The sequence below is a fragment of the Oryctolagus cuniculus genome, chromosome 3 (assembly GCF_964237555.1).
Source record: "Oryctolagus cuniculus chromosome 3, mOryCun1.1, whole genome shotgun sequence".
Classification (NCBI taxonomy): Eukaryota; Metazoa; Chordata; class Mammalia; order Lagomorpha; family Leporidae; genus Oryctolagus; species Oryctolagus cuniculus.
In genome coordinates this window covers 24007703-24022312 of record NC_091434.1, presented here as the reverse complement: position 1 = coordinate 24022312, position 14610 = coordinate 24007703, and the positions used below count along the sequence as shown (strand labels likewise).

The window sequence follows — 14610 nt, the reverse complement described above, 5'->3', positions numbered from 1 at the left end:
ACGTTGGGCAAATTATGGTTGTTTTCCAAATACTACAAATTTATGGATGATACTACTTCAGATTTGAATGTCTTTTCCTCTTTCTCTAGTTAACATTTAATTAATTTGGTAATAGCTTCTTGCCTTTCAAAGCCATCTCCAATCTTACCTTTACTCAGAAGTCTTTCCTAGCACCTGAGTTGGACTGTGATGGTGTAACATTTCTATATTTACCCCATTATCACATTTTTTTTCATTTTCAATTCTCTTTATATACAGAAGATGAGTTTAGTATATATTAAGTAAAGATTTCAACAGTTTGCACCCACACAGAAACACAAAGTGAAAAATACTGTTTGAGTACTAATTATAGCATTAAATCGCAATGTACAGCACATTAAGGACAGAGATCCTACATGAGGAGTAAGTGCACAGTGACTCCTGTTGTTGACTTAACAAATTGACACTCTTGTTTATGGCATCAGTAATCACCGTAGGCTCTTGTCATGAGCTGCCAAGGCTATGGAAGCCCCCTGAGTTCACCGACTCTGATCATATTTAGACAAGGTCATAGTCAAAGTGGAAGTTTTCTCCTCCCTTCAGAGAAAGGTACTTCCTTCTTTGATGACCTGTTCTTTATAATGGGATCTCACTCACAGAGATCTTTCTTTCTTTTTTTTTTTTTCCCCAGAGTGTCTTGGCTTTCCATGCCTGAAATACTCTCATGGGCTTTTCAGCCGGATCCAAATGCACACCTTTAGGGCTGATTCTGAGGCCAGAGTGCTGTTTAGCACATCCGCCATTCTATGAGTCTGCTGTGTATCCCGCTTCCCGTGTTGGATTGTTCTCTCCCTTTTTGATCCTATCGGTTAGTATTTTCAGACACTAGTCTTGTTTATGTGATCCCTTTGACTCTTAGTCCTATCATTATGATCAATTGTGAACAGAAATTGATCACTTGGACTAGTGAAATGGCATTGGTACATGCCACCTTGATGGGATTGAATTGGAATCCCCTGGTATGTTTCTAACTCTACCGTTTGAGGCAAGTCAGCTTGAGCGTGTCTCAAATTGTACATCTCTTCCCTCTCTTATTCCCACTCTTACATTTAACAGGGATCACTTTTCAGTTAAGTGTCAACACTTAAGAATAACAGTGTATTAATTACAGAATTCAACCAATAGTATTATGTAGAACAAACAAAAAAAATACTAAGAGGGATAACGTATTAAGTTGTGCATCAACAGTCAGGGCAAGGGCTGATCAAGTCACCTTTTCTCATAGTGTCCATTTCACTTTAACAGGTTTCATTTTTGGTGCTCGGTTAGCTGTTACCGATCAGGGAAAACATATGATATTTGTCCCTTTGGGACTGGCTTACTTTACTCAGCGTAATGTTTTCCAGATTCCTCCATTTTGTTGCAAATGACTGGATTTCATTGTTTTTTACTCCTGTATAGTATTCTATAGGGTACATATCCCATAATTCCTTTATCCAGTCTACTGTTGATGGTCATTTAGGTTCATTCCAGGTCTTAGCTATTATGAATTGAGCTGCAATAAATGTTAAGGTGCAGACCGTTTTTTTGTTTGCCAATTTAATTTCCTTTGGGTAAATTCCAAGGAGTGGGATGTCTGGGTTGTATGGTATGGTTATATTCAGGTTTCTGAGGAATCTTCAGACAGACTTCCATAGTGGCTTTAACAGTTTGCATTCCCACCAATAGTGGGTTAGTGTCCCTTTTTCCCCACATCCTCGCCAGCATCTGTTGTTGGTAGATTTCTGAATGTAAGCCATTCTCACCTGGATGAGGTGGAACCTCATTGTGGTTTTGATTTGTATTTCCCTGATTGCTAGTGATCTTGAAGATTTTTTCATGTGCCTGTTGGCCATTTGGATTTCCTCTTTTGAAAAATGTCTGTTGAGGTCCTTGGCCCATCTCTTAAGTGGGTTGTTTGTTTTGATGTTGTGGAGTTTCTTGATCTCTTTGTAGATTCTGGTTATTATTCCTTTATCTGTAGCATAGTTTGCAAATATTTTTTCCCATTCTGTCGGTTGCCTCTTCACTTTCCTGACTGTTTCTTTTGCAGTACAGAAACTTCTCAGTTTGATGCAATCCCAATAGTTAATTTTGGCTTTGACTTCCTGCGCCTCCAGGGTCTTTTCCAGATATTCTTTGCCTGTGCCAATGTCTTGCAGGGTTTTTCCAATGCTCTCTAATAATTTGATGGTGTCGGGTCGTAGACTTAGGTCTTTAATCCACGTTGAGTGGATTTTGTGTAAGGTGTAAGGTAGGGGTCTTGCTTCATGCTTCTCCATGTGGAATTCCAGTTTTCCCAGCACCATTTATTAAATAGACTGTCCTTGCTCCAGGAATTAGTTTTAGATCCTTTGATCAAATATAAGTTGGCTGTAGATGTTTGGATTGATTTCTGGTGTTTCTATTCTGTTCCATTGGTCTATCCATCTGTTTCTGTACCAGTAACATGCTGTTTTGATTACAACTGCCCTGTAGTATGTCCTGAAATCTGGTATTGTGATGCCTCCAGCTTTGTTTTTGTTGTACAAAATTGCTTTAGCTATTCGAGGTCTCTTTTGCCTCCATATGAATTTCAGCATCATTTTTTCCAGATCTGAGATGAATGTCTTTGGTATCTTGATTGTTATTGCATTGAATCTGTAAATTGCTTTTGGGAGAATGGACATTTTGATGATGTAGATTCTTCCAATCCATGATCATGGAAGAGTTTTCCATTTTTTGGTATCCTCTTCTATTTCTTTCTTTAAGGTTTTGTAATTTTCATCGTAGAGATCCTTAACGTCCTTGGTTAAGCTTATTCCAAGGTATTTGATTGTTTTTGTAGCTATTGTGCATGAGATTGATCTTAGCAGTTCTTTCTTCGCCATGGCATTGCCAGTGATTACAAAGGCTGTTGATTTTTGTGCATTGATTTTATATCCTGCTACTTTGCCAAACTCTTCTATGAGTTCCAATAGTCTCTTAGTAGAGTTCTTTGGATCCTCTAAATAAAGAATCATATCGTATGCAAAGAGGGATAATTTTACTTCTTCCTTCCCTATTTGTATCCCTTTAATTTCTTTTTCTTGCCTGAAGGCTCTAGCTAAATCTTCCAGAACTATGTTGAATAGCAGTGGTGAGAGTGGGCATCCCTGTCTGGTACCAAATCTCAGTGGAAATGCTTCCAACTTTTCCCCATTCAATAGGATGCTGGCCGTGGGTTTTTCATAAATTGCTTTGATTAGATTCAGAAATGTTCCTTCTTACCCAATTTGCTTCGAGTTTTCTTCATGAAAGCGTGTTGAATTTTATTGAATGCTTTTTATGCATCTATTGAGATAATCATATGGTTTTTCTTCTGCAGTTTGTTAATGTGGTGTATCACATTGATTGATTTGTGAACATTGAACCATCCCTGCATTTCAGGGATAAATCCCACTTGGTCTGGGTGGATGATTTTTCTGATGTGTTGTTGTATTCTATTGGCCAGAATTTTATTGAGGATTTTTGCGTCTATGTTCATCAGGGATACTGGTCTGTAATTTTCTTTCAATGCTGCATATTTCTCTGGCTTAGGGATTAAGGTGATGCTGGCTTCATAGAAAGAATTTGGGAGGATTCCCTCTTTTTCGATTGTTCTGAATAGTTTGAGAAGAATTGGAATTAGTTCTTCTTTAAATGTCTGGTAGAATTCAGCAGTGTATCCATCTGGTCCTGGGCTTTTCTTTGTTGGGAGGGCCTTTATTACTGTATCAATTTCTGTCTCAGTTATGGGTCTATTTAGGTTTTCTATGTCTTCCTGGTTCAATTTAGGTAGGTTGCATGTGTCCAGGAATCTATCTATTTCTGATAGATTTCCTTGTTTGCTGGCATACAAGTCCTTGTACTAATTTCTGGTGATTCTTTTTATTTCTGTGGTATCTGTTGTTACATTTCCTTTTTCATCTCTGATTTTATTGATTTGGGTCTTTTTTCTTTTTTTAGTTAGTTGGGCCAGTGGGGTGTCAATTTTGTTTATTTTTTTCAAAAAACCAGCTCCTCGTTTAGCTGATTTTTTTATAATTTTTTTTTTGGATTTATTCCTGTTGATTTCTTCTCTGATTTTAATTATTTCTCTTCTCCTACTAGATTTGGGTCTGGTTTGCAGCACTTTTTCTAGATCCTTGAGATGCACTGAAAGCTCATTTATTTGGTACCTTTCCAATTTTTTGATGTAGGCACTTATTGATATAAACTTTCCTCTCAACACTGCTTTTGCCGTATCCCATAAGTTTTGATATGTTGTGTTGTTATCCTCATTTAGTTCCAGATTTCTTCTATGACACAGTGTTCATTCAGGAGCATGTTGTTCAGTCTGCATGTGTTTGCATACTCTCTAGGGATTCCTGAGTTGCTAATTTCCAGCTTCATTCCACTGTGATCTGAGATGTTGCATGGTATGATTCTAATTCTTTTAAATTTGCTGAGACTTGCTTTATGGCCTAGTATGTGTTCAATCCTAGAGAAGGTTCCATGCACTGCTGAGAAGAATGTAAAATCTTTAAATGTAGGATTGAAAGTTCTGTAGATATCTGTTAGATCCATTTGGCCTATAGTGTTGATAAAAACCTGCTGTTTCCTTGTTGCACTTCTGTCTGGTTGATGTGTCTATTTCTGAGAGTGGAGTATTGAAATCCCCCAGTACTATTGTATTGGAATCTAAGTTTCCCTTTAAGTCCCTTAACATACCTTTAAATAAACTGGTGCCCTGTAATTAGGTGCATATACATTTATAATAGTTACTTCTTCCTGTTGAATTGATCCCTTAATCATTATATAGTGTCCCTCTTTGTCTCTCTTAAAAGTTTTTGTATTAAAGTTTATTTTGTGTTATAATATGGCTACACCTCCTTTTTTTTTTTCATTTCTGTTGGCATGGAATATCTTTCCAACCTTTCACTTTCAGTCTGCATGCATCTTTATTGGAAAGATGTGTTTCTTGTAGGCAGCAAATAGATGGGTTTTGTTCCTTAATCCATTCAGCCAGTCTGTGCCTTTTAACTGTAGAGTTGAGTCCATTAATGTTCAGTGTGACTGTTGATAAGTTGTGACTTAGCCCTGACATTTTCCAAAGATATTTTCTAGTATATGCTTTGAGCTTCCTATGATCTTTTACTGGTAGGTTTTCTTCCTTTACCTTCTTTCATATTGTTGGCTGTGTTCTGTGTTTCTGTGTGTAGCGCATCTTTAAGCATTTTTTGCAGGGCTGGACGAGTGGCGACAAATTCTTTCAATTTCTGTTTCCTATGAAAGGTCTTTATTTCACCTTCGTTCACAAATGAGAGCTTTGCAGGATATAATATTCTGGGCTGGCAGTTTTTCTCTCTTAGTACCTGGGCTATATCTCTCCATTCCCTCCTAGCTTGTAGGGTTTCTGATGAGAAGTCATCTGTGAGTCTTATTGGAGATCCTCTGAGAGTAATCTGACGTTTCTCTCTTGCACATTTTAGGATCTTTTCTTTATGTTTCACTGTGGTGAGTTTGATTACAACGTGTCCTGGTGAGGATCTCTTTTGGTCATGTTTATTAGGGGTTCTATGAACTTCCTGTACTAGGATGTCTCTGTCCTTCTCCCAACCTGGGAAATTTTCCTGCTAGTATCTCACTAAAAAGGCCTTCTAATCCTTTCTCCCTCTCCATGCCTTCAGGAACTGCTAGAACCCGAATGTTGGGTTTTTTAATAGTATCCTGTAGATTCCCAACAATATTTTTTAGATTTCTAATTTCCTTTTTTCTTTGGTTTGACTGTATTCTTTCCTGTTCTCTGTCTTCTAAGTCCGATATTCTCTCTTCTGCTTCACCCATTCTGTTTTTAAGGCTCTCTAATGTGTTTGTCATTTGATCTGTTGAATTCTTCATTTCATTATGATTTCTCGTCACTATCACAGTTTCATGTGCTACTAGTTGTCGCTCGGGGGCTGCACAGGTGTTCCTTCAGATAGATGTTCCTGGTGCATGTTGTCTTTCTCCTCCTTTATAGTCCTCTTCCACTAATCCCAACTCTGCTACCCACACGCCGAGTACGCTGCTCTCCTCCAATCAGGAGCAGGTCCTACAGTTTATTGGTTGAACTGGAGGCAGCTGTGTAGAAGCTGTTTCCTCCTCTCCCAGCGCCATATTGTGGGAGAGCAGATGCATAGAATAAGTCTTAATTCCAGTAACTTAGTCTAGTCCGAGTTGCTCCCCACAACTAGTTGTTTCATTTCATTTTGATTCCTCCTTAATATTTCATTTTCACGAGGAGGTTTTCTGTCCTGTCCATTAAGGATTTCTGTAGTTCAAGAATTTGTTTTTGAGAACTTCTTAATGTTCTTATCAATTTTTTGAGGTTCGCTTCTTGCATTTCTTCTATCTCATCATCTTCATAATCTTGAATTGGGGTGTCTTTTTCATTTGGGGGCATCATAGTGTCTTCCTTGTTCTTGTTACCTCAGTTGCTGCGTTTGTTGTTTGGCATTGTGGAGATATTCTTTGGTTTCTTTGCTGTGGTTATTTTTCTCGTTATACTGTTACTCTAGATTAAGTGGACTGCTTTTGATGGATCCTTAGAGGCTGTGATGGGTGTGGCCAGAGAGCTCTGTTTGGTTCTTCAGGATTCAGGGTGTGCCAAAGGTGAAACTCCCAGATTGTTCTCTCACTCATTCGATTCTCTCTCTCTCTCTCTCTCTCTCTTTTTTTTTTTTTTTTTTTGACTCAGTTGGGAAGTAATTGTCAAATTGAGGGTAGTTGATGTATGAAATCTGGCCCCTGTGGGTATTCATCTGCTCTACCCCTGGGACCACACAAAGAGTTTATGCAGCCCTCAGGGTGTTCTCAAATTTCTCTGCAGTCTCTTACCGGGTTGCCAAGGTTAACGAGTTTGTGTACTTGGTGAGTTCTCTTGCCCCGCCCCCCCTCAGATTTTCACAGTCTCAGTTGGTTAGCTCTATACTTTCACTAGGTCCTAACCTCCTGTTATTTCTCCCCACCAGAGTCAGGTTTTTCTGCTTGGCTGAAGGCGGGCGCCGCTTTACCCGTGTCCAAAATGGCACCTGCTTTTTGTCTTGCTCAGCTTTGTAAGGTGAGTGGAGAGAGAGGCTGGTGTCCATGCTGGTTCCCCTTATTTATTCGTTTTTTTTCTCCTCCAATCAGCCTGGTGAACTTTCCCAGCGGGGCTTCAAGCCTCGTTCCCTCTAGGCTCTTTCTGCCTTTCCCTGCCAATGTCTCGGGTTACCGAGGTTTTTGTCTCACCTCCCCTTCCAGTGTTGGCGCACAGACTCTGCGGCTGGGCTTCCACGCAGTGGGCAACCTTGCTCTCCCCATAGGTCCTCCATGTCACATCCACTTGATCCGGAAGAGTTTCCTCTGCAATTTTTTCCTGAGCCTTTTGTTGAGACTACAGTAACTCCACTTTTATTAAACTATCTTTTCCTGGACTATCGGTGCATGCCCTCACTATTCCTCCATCTTGGCTCCGTCCATTATCTGATTTCTTTTTTTACGTAATTTGCCACTAATGTGTAGCACCATTGTTGATTTTTGAACATTGACTTTCTGTCTTGCAACTTCTCCAAATTCTAAGTGTTTTGCTGGAGTCTTTGGAGTTTTCTATATATAAGAACATGTCATATGTGAACAGTGACAACTTTCTAATTTTGTCTAATTTTTTCTAACTTTATCTAATTGCTCTGGCTAGGATTTCCAGGGTCATGTTGAATAAAAGTGGTCAAAGTGAAAATTCTTGTCTTGTTCTAGATCTCAGAAAGAAAGCCTTCAGCTTTTTCTTGTTCACTATGATATTAGCTGTTGGTTTCTTACATATGATTTTTATTAAGATAATGTTGCTTCTATGCCTAATTTTTGGTAGTGTTTTATTATGAATGTCTGCTGTATTTTATCACATGACTTTTCTGTATTTGCTGAGATGATTGTTTGATTTTTATCTGTTGTGTTGATATAGTGTATCATATCTGTTGATTTACATATCGTGGGATAAATGCCACTTTATCATGGTGAATAAGCTTTTTAAAGTGCTGTTGGATTGTTTGCTGTGCTTTTGCTGAGGATCTGTACATTATTCATCAAGGATATTGCCATGTAGCTTTGCTGGTGTGTATCTTTGTATGGTTTTGATATCAAGGTAATGCTAGCCTCTAAGTTTGGGAGAATTTTTTTTTTTTTTTTTTGAAATAATTTAAGAAGAATGGCTGTTAATTCTTCTTTAACTGTTTGGTAGACTGGGCTTTTCTTTGTTTGGAGACTTTATTACTGATTCAATCTCACTGTTCATCATTGGTGTATTTTGGTCTGTTTAGGTGTTCTGTTTCCTCTTGGTTCAATTTTGGTAAGGTGTAAGTGTTCAGAAATTTATTCATTTCTTTTAGGTTATCTAAATTGTTACTGTGTAAAAATTAATAATAGTCTAATAATTCTTTTTATTTCTATGGTGTCAGTTTTAATGTTTCTCTTTCATCTGTTTTTATTTATTTAAATTTCCCTTTTTTTCCATAGTCAGCTAAAAGGGTTTGTCAAGTTTATCTTTTCAGAGAACCACATCTTCATTTCATTGACTTATTTTTTATAGATTCTTTAGTTTCTATTTATTTTTGCTCTGAGTCTTTCCTTTTACTAACTTTGAGTGGGATTTGTACTTGTTTTTCTCATTCCCTATGGTATAATGGTAAAGTATCTATTTGAGATCTTTCTGCTTGCTTTTTAGACATAATCATTACTATAAACTTTCCTGTTAGTCTTGCTTTTGCTGTAGTCCACAGGTTTTGGTATGTGTATTTCTCTTTTCATTTATTTCAAGAAACTTTTAAATTTTATTTTTAATTTTTTCTGTAATTTATTGGTTGTTCAGGACTACTAAGTTGTTTGGGACTCTGTAGATTCCAAAGTTTTTCTTATTATTGATTTCTAGTTTTACTATGTTGTGGTCAGAAAAGACACTCAATGTGATCTTTATTTTTTTAAAATTTGCTGAGACTTGCTTTGTGGCTTACCGCATCGTATCATCTATCATGGTGAGCGTTCCATGTGCTGTTGAGAAGAATGTGTACTGTGCAGCTGTTAGGTGGAATGTTCTGTCTGTGTTTGTTAGGGACAGATGATACAGGGTACAGTTTAACTCTGGTGTTCTAGGACTTCTTGAAATAGATGTGTATGTTTATCTTAGACATTTTAAGTGCAAAACATACATGTATTCCCATGTACTTTCAGTTCCTGTACTTCTCATTGTAAAAAGCATTTTTATTCATACTACCCAGAGTGGGTGTGTGTTTCATTCTTTTGACAAAAGATTGTGGTAAATATAGAGTAGGAGGCCCTGGGAACAAGAATAGTGACTTCTTGTAAAAAGTTTTTACGGTTTCTTCCAAACATGTACTTATTTTCACAGCAAAAGGGTGCTTTGTCTTTTTAGATGATTTGAATATTTGGCAGCAGTGTTTTACAAATTGTGTGCTTGTTTGTGTGTCTTAGAAAAAAAGATTGAAACACAAAGTTGTATGAGTATGTGTATGAGATCTTAATGACTTTTTCTTGTGATTAGAAACAAAGAAAAAGATTCCTATTTCAACTATGTAGTAAACAACTTAAACATCTTTCTGTAGCCATTTTTATTATTTATAACCAGCTACTGGTTCCTTTGAAAATTTGATACTTGAAGAAAATCTGATATTCTTCTTTTTTCAGGTGTTTCAGAAACCAAAATTTCCTCTTATCCATCACAGCTGATTAACTTTTCTACAAGTGCAGGAGATGGGGGAGGGAGTGTGTACATGGTGTCTCATTTTCTTTCTCATGTTTTGTGCCTTATAGGATATTTTCCTTTTGTTTACTATTGATTACATGGCTTATTTCTTCTTGGCCTCTCCCATAAGTTCCATGAGGACCCTAGTTTCCTTTTTTGTAACCTTTTTTAAAATATTATTTTAAATAGACTCTTTAGAGCAGTTTTAGATGTTCAGAAAACATTGAATAGAAATTAAAGAATTCCAGTATCTGTTCCCAGTCATTCCCCTGTTAACTTCTTGCACAGGCCATGGTTTAGATATCATCCTGTGTGTGGTCTCTTCCAAGCATTTAGAGAAATGCGTTAAGGTCATATGTCTGTCATTACAATATTGTACAGGATGGTTTCACTGGCCGGCAATTCTCCTGTCTGCACCAGCTCATCCCTTCCTTTCCCCCTATCCAGCTCCCTGCCACCAGTGATCCTTTCATAGGTTGGCCCCTGGTTGAAAGTCACATAGTTGGAATTCTATGGTATGGGGCCTTTTCAGGCATTTTGACTTAGTAGCATGCATTTAAAGTTCCCCCATGTTGTTATGACTTGGTAACTCATTTCCTTTTACTGCTGAATTGTGTTTCATTGTGTGGTAGGCCATGGTTTGTTTGTCCATTGGCCTGTTGGAGGATGTCAAAACTTGAAGGACAGCTTTTAACAGTTCAGAACAAAACTGCTATAATTTGTATACAAGTTTTCATATGAACCTAAGTTCTCAACTGCTTTATAAGCGCTGGTTATTTTCATTTGTTGTTTACTGTTTACTGCCCATTTTGTTTCTTCTTTGCCTTCCCCATCAACTCCATGAGCACAGTGTTGTCTTTGAGGGGATAAGAGGTGCTATTTAGTCTTTGATGTACCCTGAGTACTTAAATCAGCACCTAATACTGTAGTAGATACTTAGTAAATATCTATAAAATATCTGTCTTCCAAGATACACAAGAAAATAGAACTCTAAACTTTTTGCTTTCAGTTAGTGGTAGGTCATTATTTCATGTGTGTGTGGAATTCCTTGTTTATTCACAGGAAATAATATTCCTAATACATCTTGCCAAACATAAAAAAAACTAAGTGTTCTTACAGCTGTGATCCAAATGTAGACAGAGCCGATTGAGTCTGCTGTAAAAGGAGAAACCAACTCACGCTTTTTTCTCTCCTTTCTTCTTATCCACAATTCTTGCTTTAGCTCAAATTGACAGGGTTTAAATTTAAATGTTATAAGGTCTCTAAAATGACCCCAGTGATTCAATCCTCATTCTGAATTTAGAGATTCCTGACTTATCATTTGGTTTGTTGTGGTTCCTCTCATTCCTCAATCTCTTTACGATTTCCTTCTACACCAGCTACATTGGGCCCTCCAGTCAGATGTGTACATACATATTTGTGTGTTCGTGTGTGTGTGCGTGCACACGTGTGTGTTCTTGCACATGTGCAATTTTTTAACATGAGTCCAGGCTCAGCTGATTGACTTCTCCTTTATTGTCATGTTGTTACATGTTTGTGTATGTCTGTGTGCCTCTTAATGGCACTTAAGACATCTATGGAGTCTTAATATATGGCTTTTGGAAGGAATGTCCATTATCTGACCTACCACCCTTGCTTGGTAATGTGTGTAATTGTTTCCTTATGTAGTTCTCAATGGAGCGCCTGGGTTCATAAACTTGTGTGATGCTTTGAATGCCTGGCAGCTGGTGAAGGAACTCAAAGATGCTTTAGACATTCCAGCCGCAGCCTCTTTCAAACATGTCAGCCCAGCAGGTAAGGTGCTCTAGAAAGCTCTAGAACTATTCCAAATTCATTTCTTTTTAAATTTTGGATATTGATAAGTTCTAATTTGAATATAAACATTCTGTGACGTTCAAAACCACTTTTGTGGAATCCACTGATAATGGTACCAGTATTTGGTAATACGATAAAACCTGATAGCATAGTAACACAAACCTGAGTTGGATGACCCAGGCAGTAGGTTTGGTTTTTTTGTTTGTTTTGTTTTGTTGCAGTAGAAACATGAAAGTTTAGTAAACAAAAGGTGAAATGACTTGATGCAAATGAATATTTTTTCATGTTTGAAAATGTAAGCAAGTAGACATAAAAGTTGTTTTTATGACATTTTTTTTTTAATTTTTTTTTTATTTTTTGACAGGCAGAGTGGACAGTGAGAGAGAGAGACAGAGAGAAAGGTCTTCCTTTGCCATTGGTTCACCCTCCAATGGCCGCCGCGGCCGGCATGCTGTGGCCGGCGCACCGAGCTGATCCGATGGCAGGAGCCAGGAGCCAGGTGCTTTTCCTGGTCTCCCATGGGGTGCAGGGCCCAAGCACCTGGGCCATCCTCCACTGCACTCCCGGGCCACAGCAGAGGGCTGGCCTGGAAGAGGGGCAACCGGGACAGAATCCGGCGCCCCAACCGGGACTAGAACCTGGTGTGCCGGCGCCGCTAGGCGGAGGATTAGCCTAGTGAGCCGCGGCGCTGGCCTGTTTTTATGACATTTACCTGTAACTTTTTATAGCCATTATGTGATACCTTCTGGCCTCTATGTTTAATCTTTAGTTGTACATCTTGATCTGTACCACTGGATTTGCTGACAGCCAAATACATAATTAGTTCTCAATATTTATTGGATATTATAGCAGTGTGGGCAGAGAAGAAATAAAGGATATGTGAAGTCAGGTGGGAAAGTGAGCTGTAGTGAAATGAGCCAGCTTCTTCCACATGCCAGAGACTGTCAGGCTCAGCGGCTGTGTTCAGAGCACAGAAGGAGAGTCCTGTGCTTCCTCCCCTTCACCTTACTTTTGCTGTTTTAATGAGCTGGCTAGATGGATTTTAGTTTGGTACAGGCACAAGAAAATATGTTGCATAGTCTAGATGCTAAAAAAATATGTGTTGCCTTCATGTAGGAGTTGACAGAAGAAGGTAACTTGAGATTTTTGATTTGTTGTTTATTTCATGTTGTTCTATACCAACCAGGTGCCGCAGTGGGAATTCCACTGAGTGAAGACGAGGCCAAAGTCTGCATGGTCCATGATCTCTATCAGACCCTCACACCCATATCAATTGCATATGCAAGAGCAAGAGGTCAGACTAAGGGGGTTTTTGTTTTGGGGGAAGAAAAAACAGTATTTTATCTAGAAAAAAAGAAAACATGAATCTTCATTGTTTCATTATAAAATTTCAAATTAGTTTGTTGTTAATGAATATTTGAGAAGGATTATATGAATAGGTCTCAGAATATATATGTTTATAAAAGTGTATGTTACTATTTCAATGTAATAAAAGGAAACACAGTTTGATGTATGTCATTTTAGATTAAGCTGTTGAGGGCATTTGTACTGTTTAATGTATGACTCCTACATATTGTATAATATTAAACAATGTTATACAATTCTATAATTATATAATATGTTAAATGCATATTGTATAATATATGACCCCACATATCATTTAATATAAACTAAATACTAAATTTGAGTTATATAAATTAATTTTGATATAAATATAGCCAATTTGTATCATACTTTTATTTATGATTAGTATACCAAGGTTTAATAAGTGAATGTTAATTCTGAATATTAATATTAAATAATGTTATTTAATTATAGAATATATTAAATGTCTATTTAATATAGGACCTTGAGAGAGGTATCAGCAAAACATGACCCTTAGGCTGAACCCAGCCTGCCACATATGTTTGTAAATATGCTTTGATTGGAAGAAGGTCACATACCTTGTTTATATATCATCAGTGGGTGATTTTGAACCACATATGCAGAATTGAATAGATGGATTAGAAGCTGTGTGGCTGCAGGGCTTAAGAAATACATACTTGTGGCTGGCACTGTGGCATAGCAAGTTAAACCTCTGCCTGTGGGGCCAGCATTCCATATGGGCACCAGTTTGTGTCCCAGCTGCTCCAGTTCTGATCCAGCTGTTAGCTTATGGCGTGGGAAAGCAATAGAAGATGGCTCAAATGCTTGGGCCCCTGTACCTGCTTGGGAGACCCTGAGAAAGCTGGATCCTGGCTTCAGATTGGCCTGGCTCCAACCACTGCAGCCATTTGGGGTGTGAACCAGTGGATGGGAGGGCTTTCTTTCTGTCCCTCTCTGTAATTCTGCCTCTGAAATAAGTAAATATATCTTAAAAAAAAAAGAAAAAAATATGTACTATCTGGTCCTTCACAGAAACAGTTTGCTGAAGGCCCCTCTGTAAGGTGAAACTAAACAGTGCTTTGTTGCTGATTAGTTAAATGACTTATGACCTGTTATCTCAATTTTATATGAATCAATAAAGATAGCTTTAGAGGAATGGATTTGACATGATCATGTAGATTTTTAAAACATTTTTTGTACAGAAAGGTAATTATTACTTTGTTTTAATTTTCATTTACAGGGGCTGATAGGATGTCTTCTTTTGGTGATTTTGTTGCATTGTCTGATATTTGTGATGTCCCAACCGCAAAAATTATCTCCAGAGAGGTTAGTGAACTTTTATGTGTCATGATTCATACATAATTGAATAAACCTGATATGTGTATTTGTAACATCTGTAAATTAGTTGTTTCTCATTTAGAATATTCACATTTTATATAGAACATTAATCTTGAATTACTACTAATTTTGAGACTTAGTGACAGTTTCAAATGAATATTTATTTGACTGCTAGAATAACATAATATGAAGGGGATTCAAAAAGTTTGTAGAGAATTCACACTTTTTTTAAATTCCATTTTTCCTTGAACTTCTAAGTTTTTGAGCAATTGTTACCTTAATAAAAAGTCACTGTTTCCAAAGAGCAGAGGTTGCTGCCT

At 37.6% G+C, this 14610-nt stretch overlaps 1 protein-coding gene across 1 annotated transcript in view; it reads left to right on the top strand.

Annotated features, from left to right (window-relative positions):
- Nucleotides 1-14610, top strand: part of ATIC (5-aminoimidazole-4-carboxamide ribonucleotide formyltransferase/IMP cyclohydrolase) — a 40584-nt gene that overhangs the window by 12090 nt on the left and 13884 nt on the right. Inside the window, exons 8-10 of the mRNA XM_002712460.5 lie at nucleotides 11441-11566; nucleotides 12774-12881; nucleotides 14193-14278. Coding sequence (XP_002712506.2) covers nucleotides 11441-11566; nucleotides 12774-12881; nucleotides 14193-14278 — 320 coding nt within the window. The remainder of the gene's footprint in view (nucleotides 1-11440; nucleotides 11567-12773; nucleotides 12882-14192; nucleotides 14279-14610) is intronic.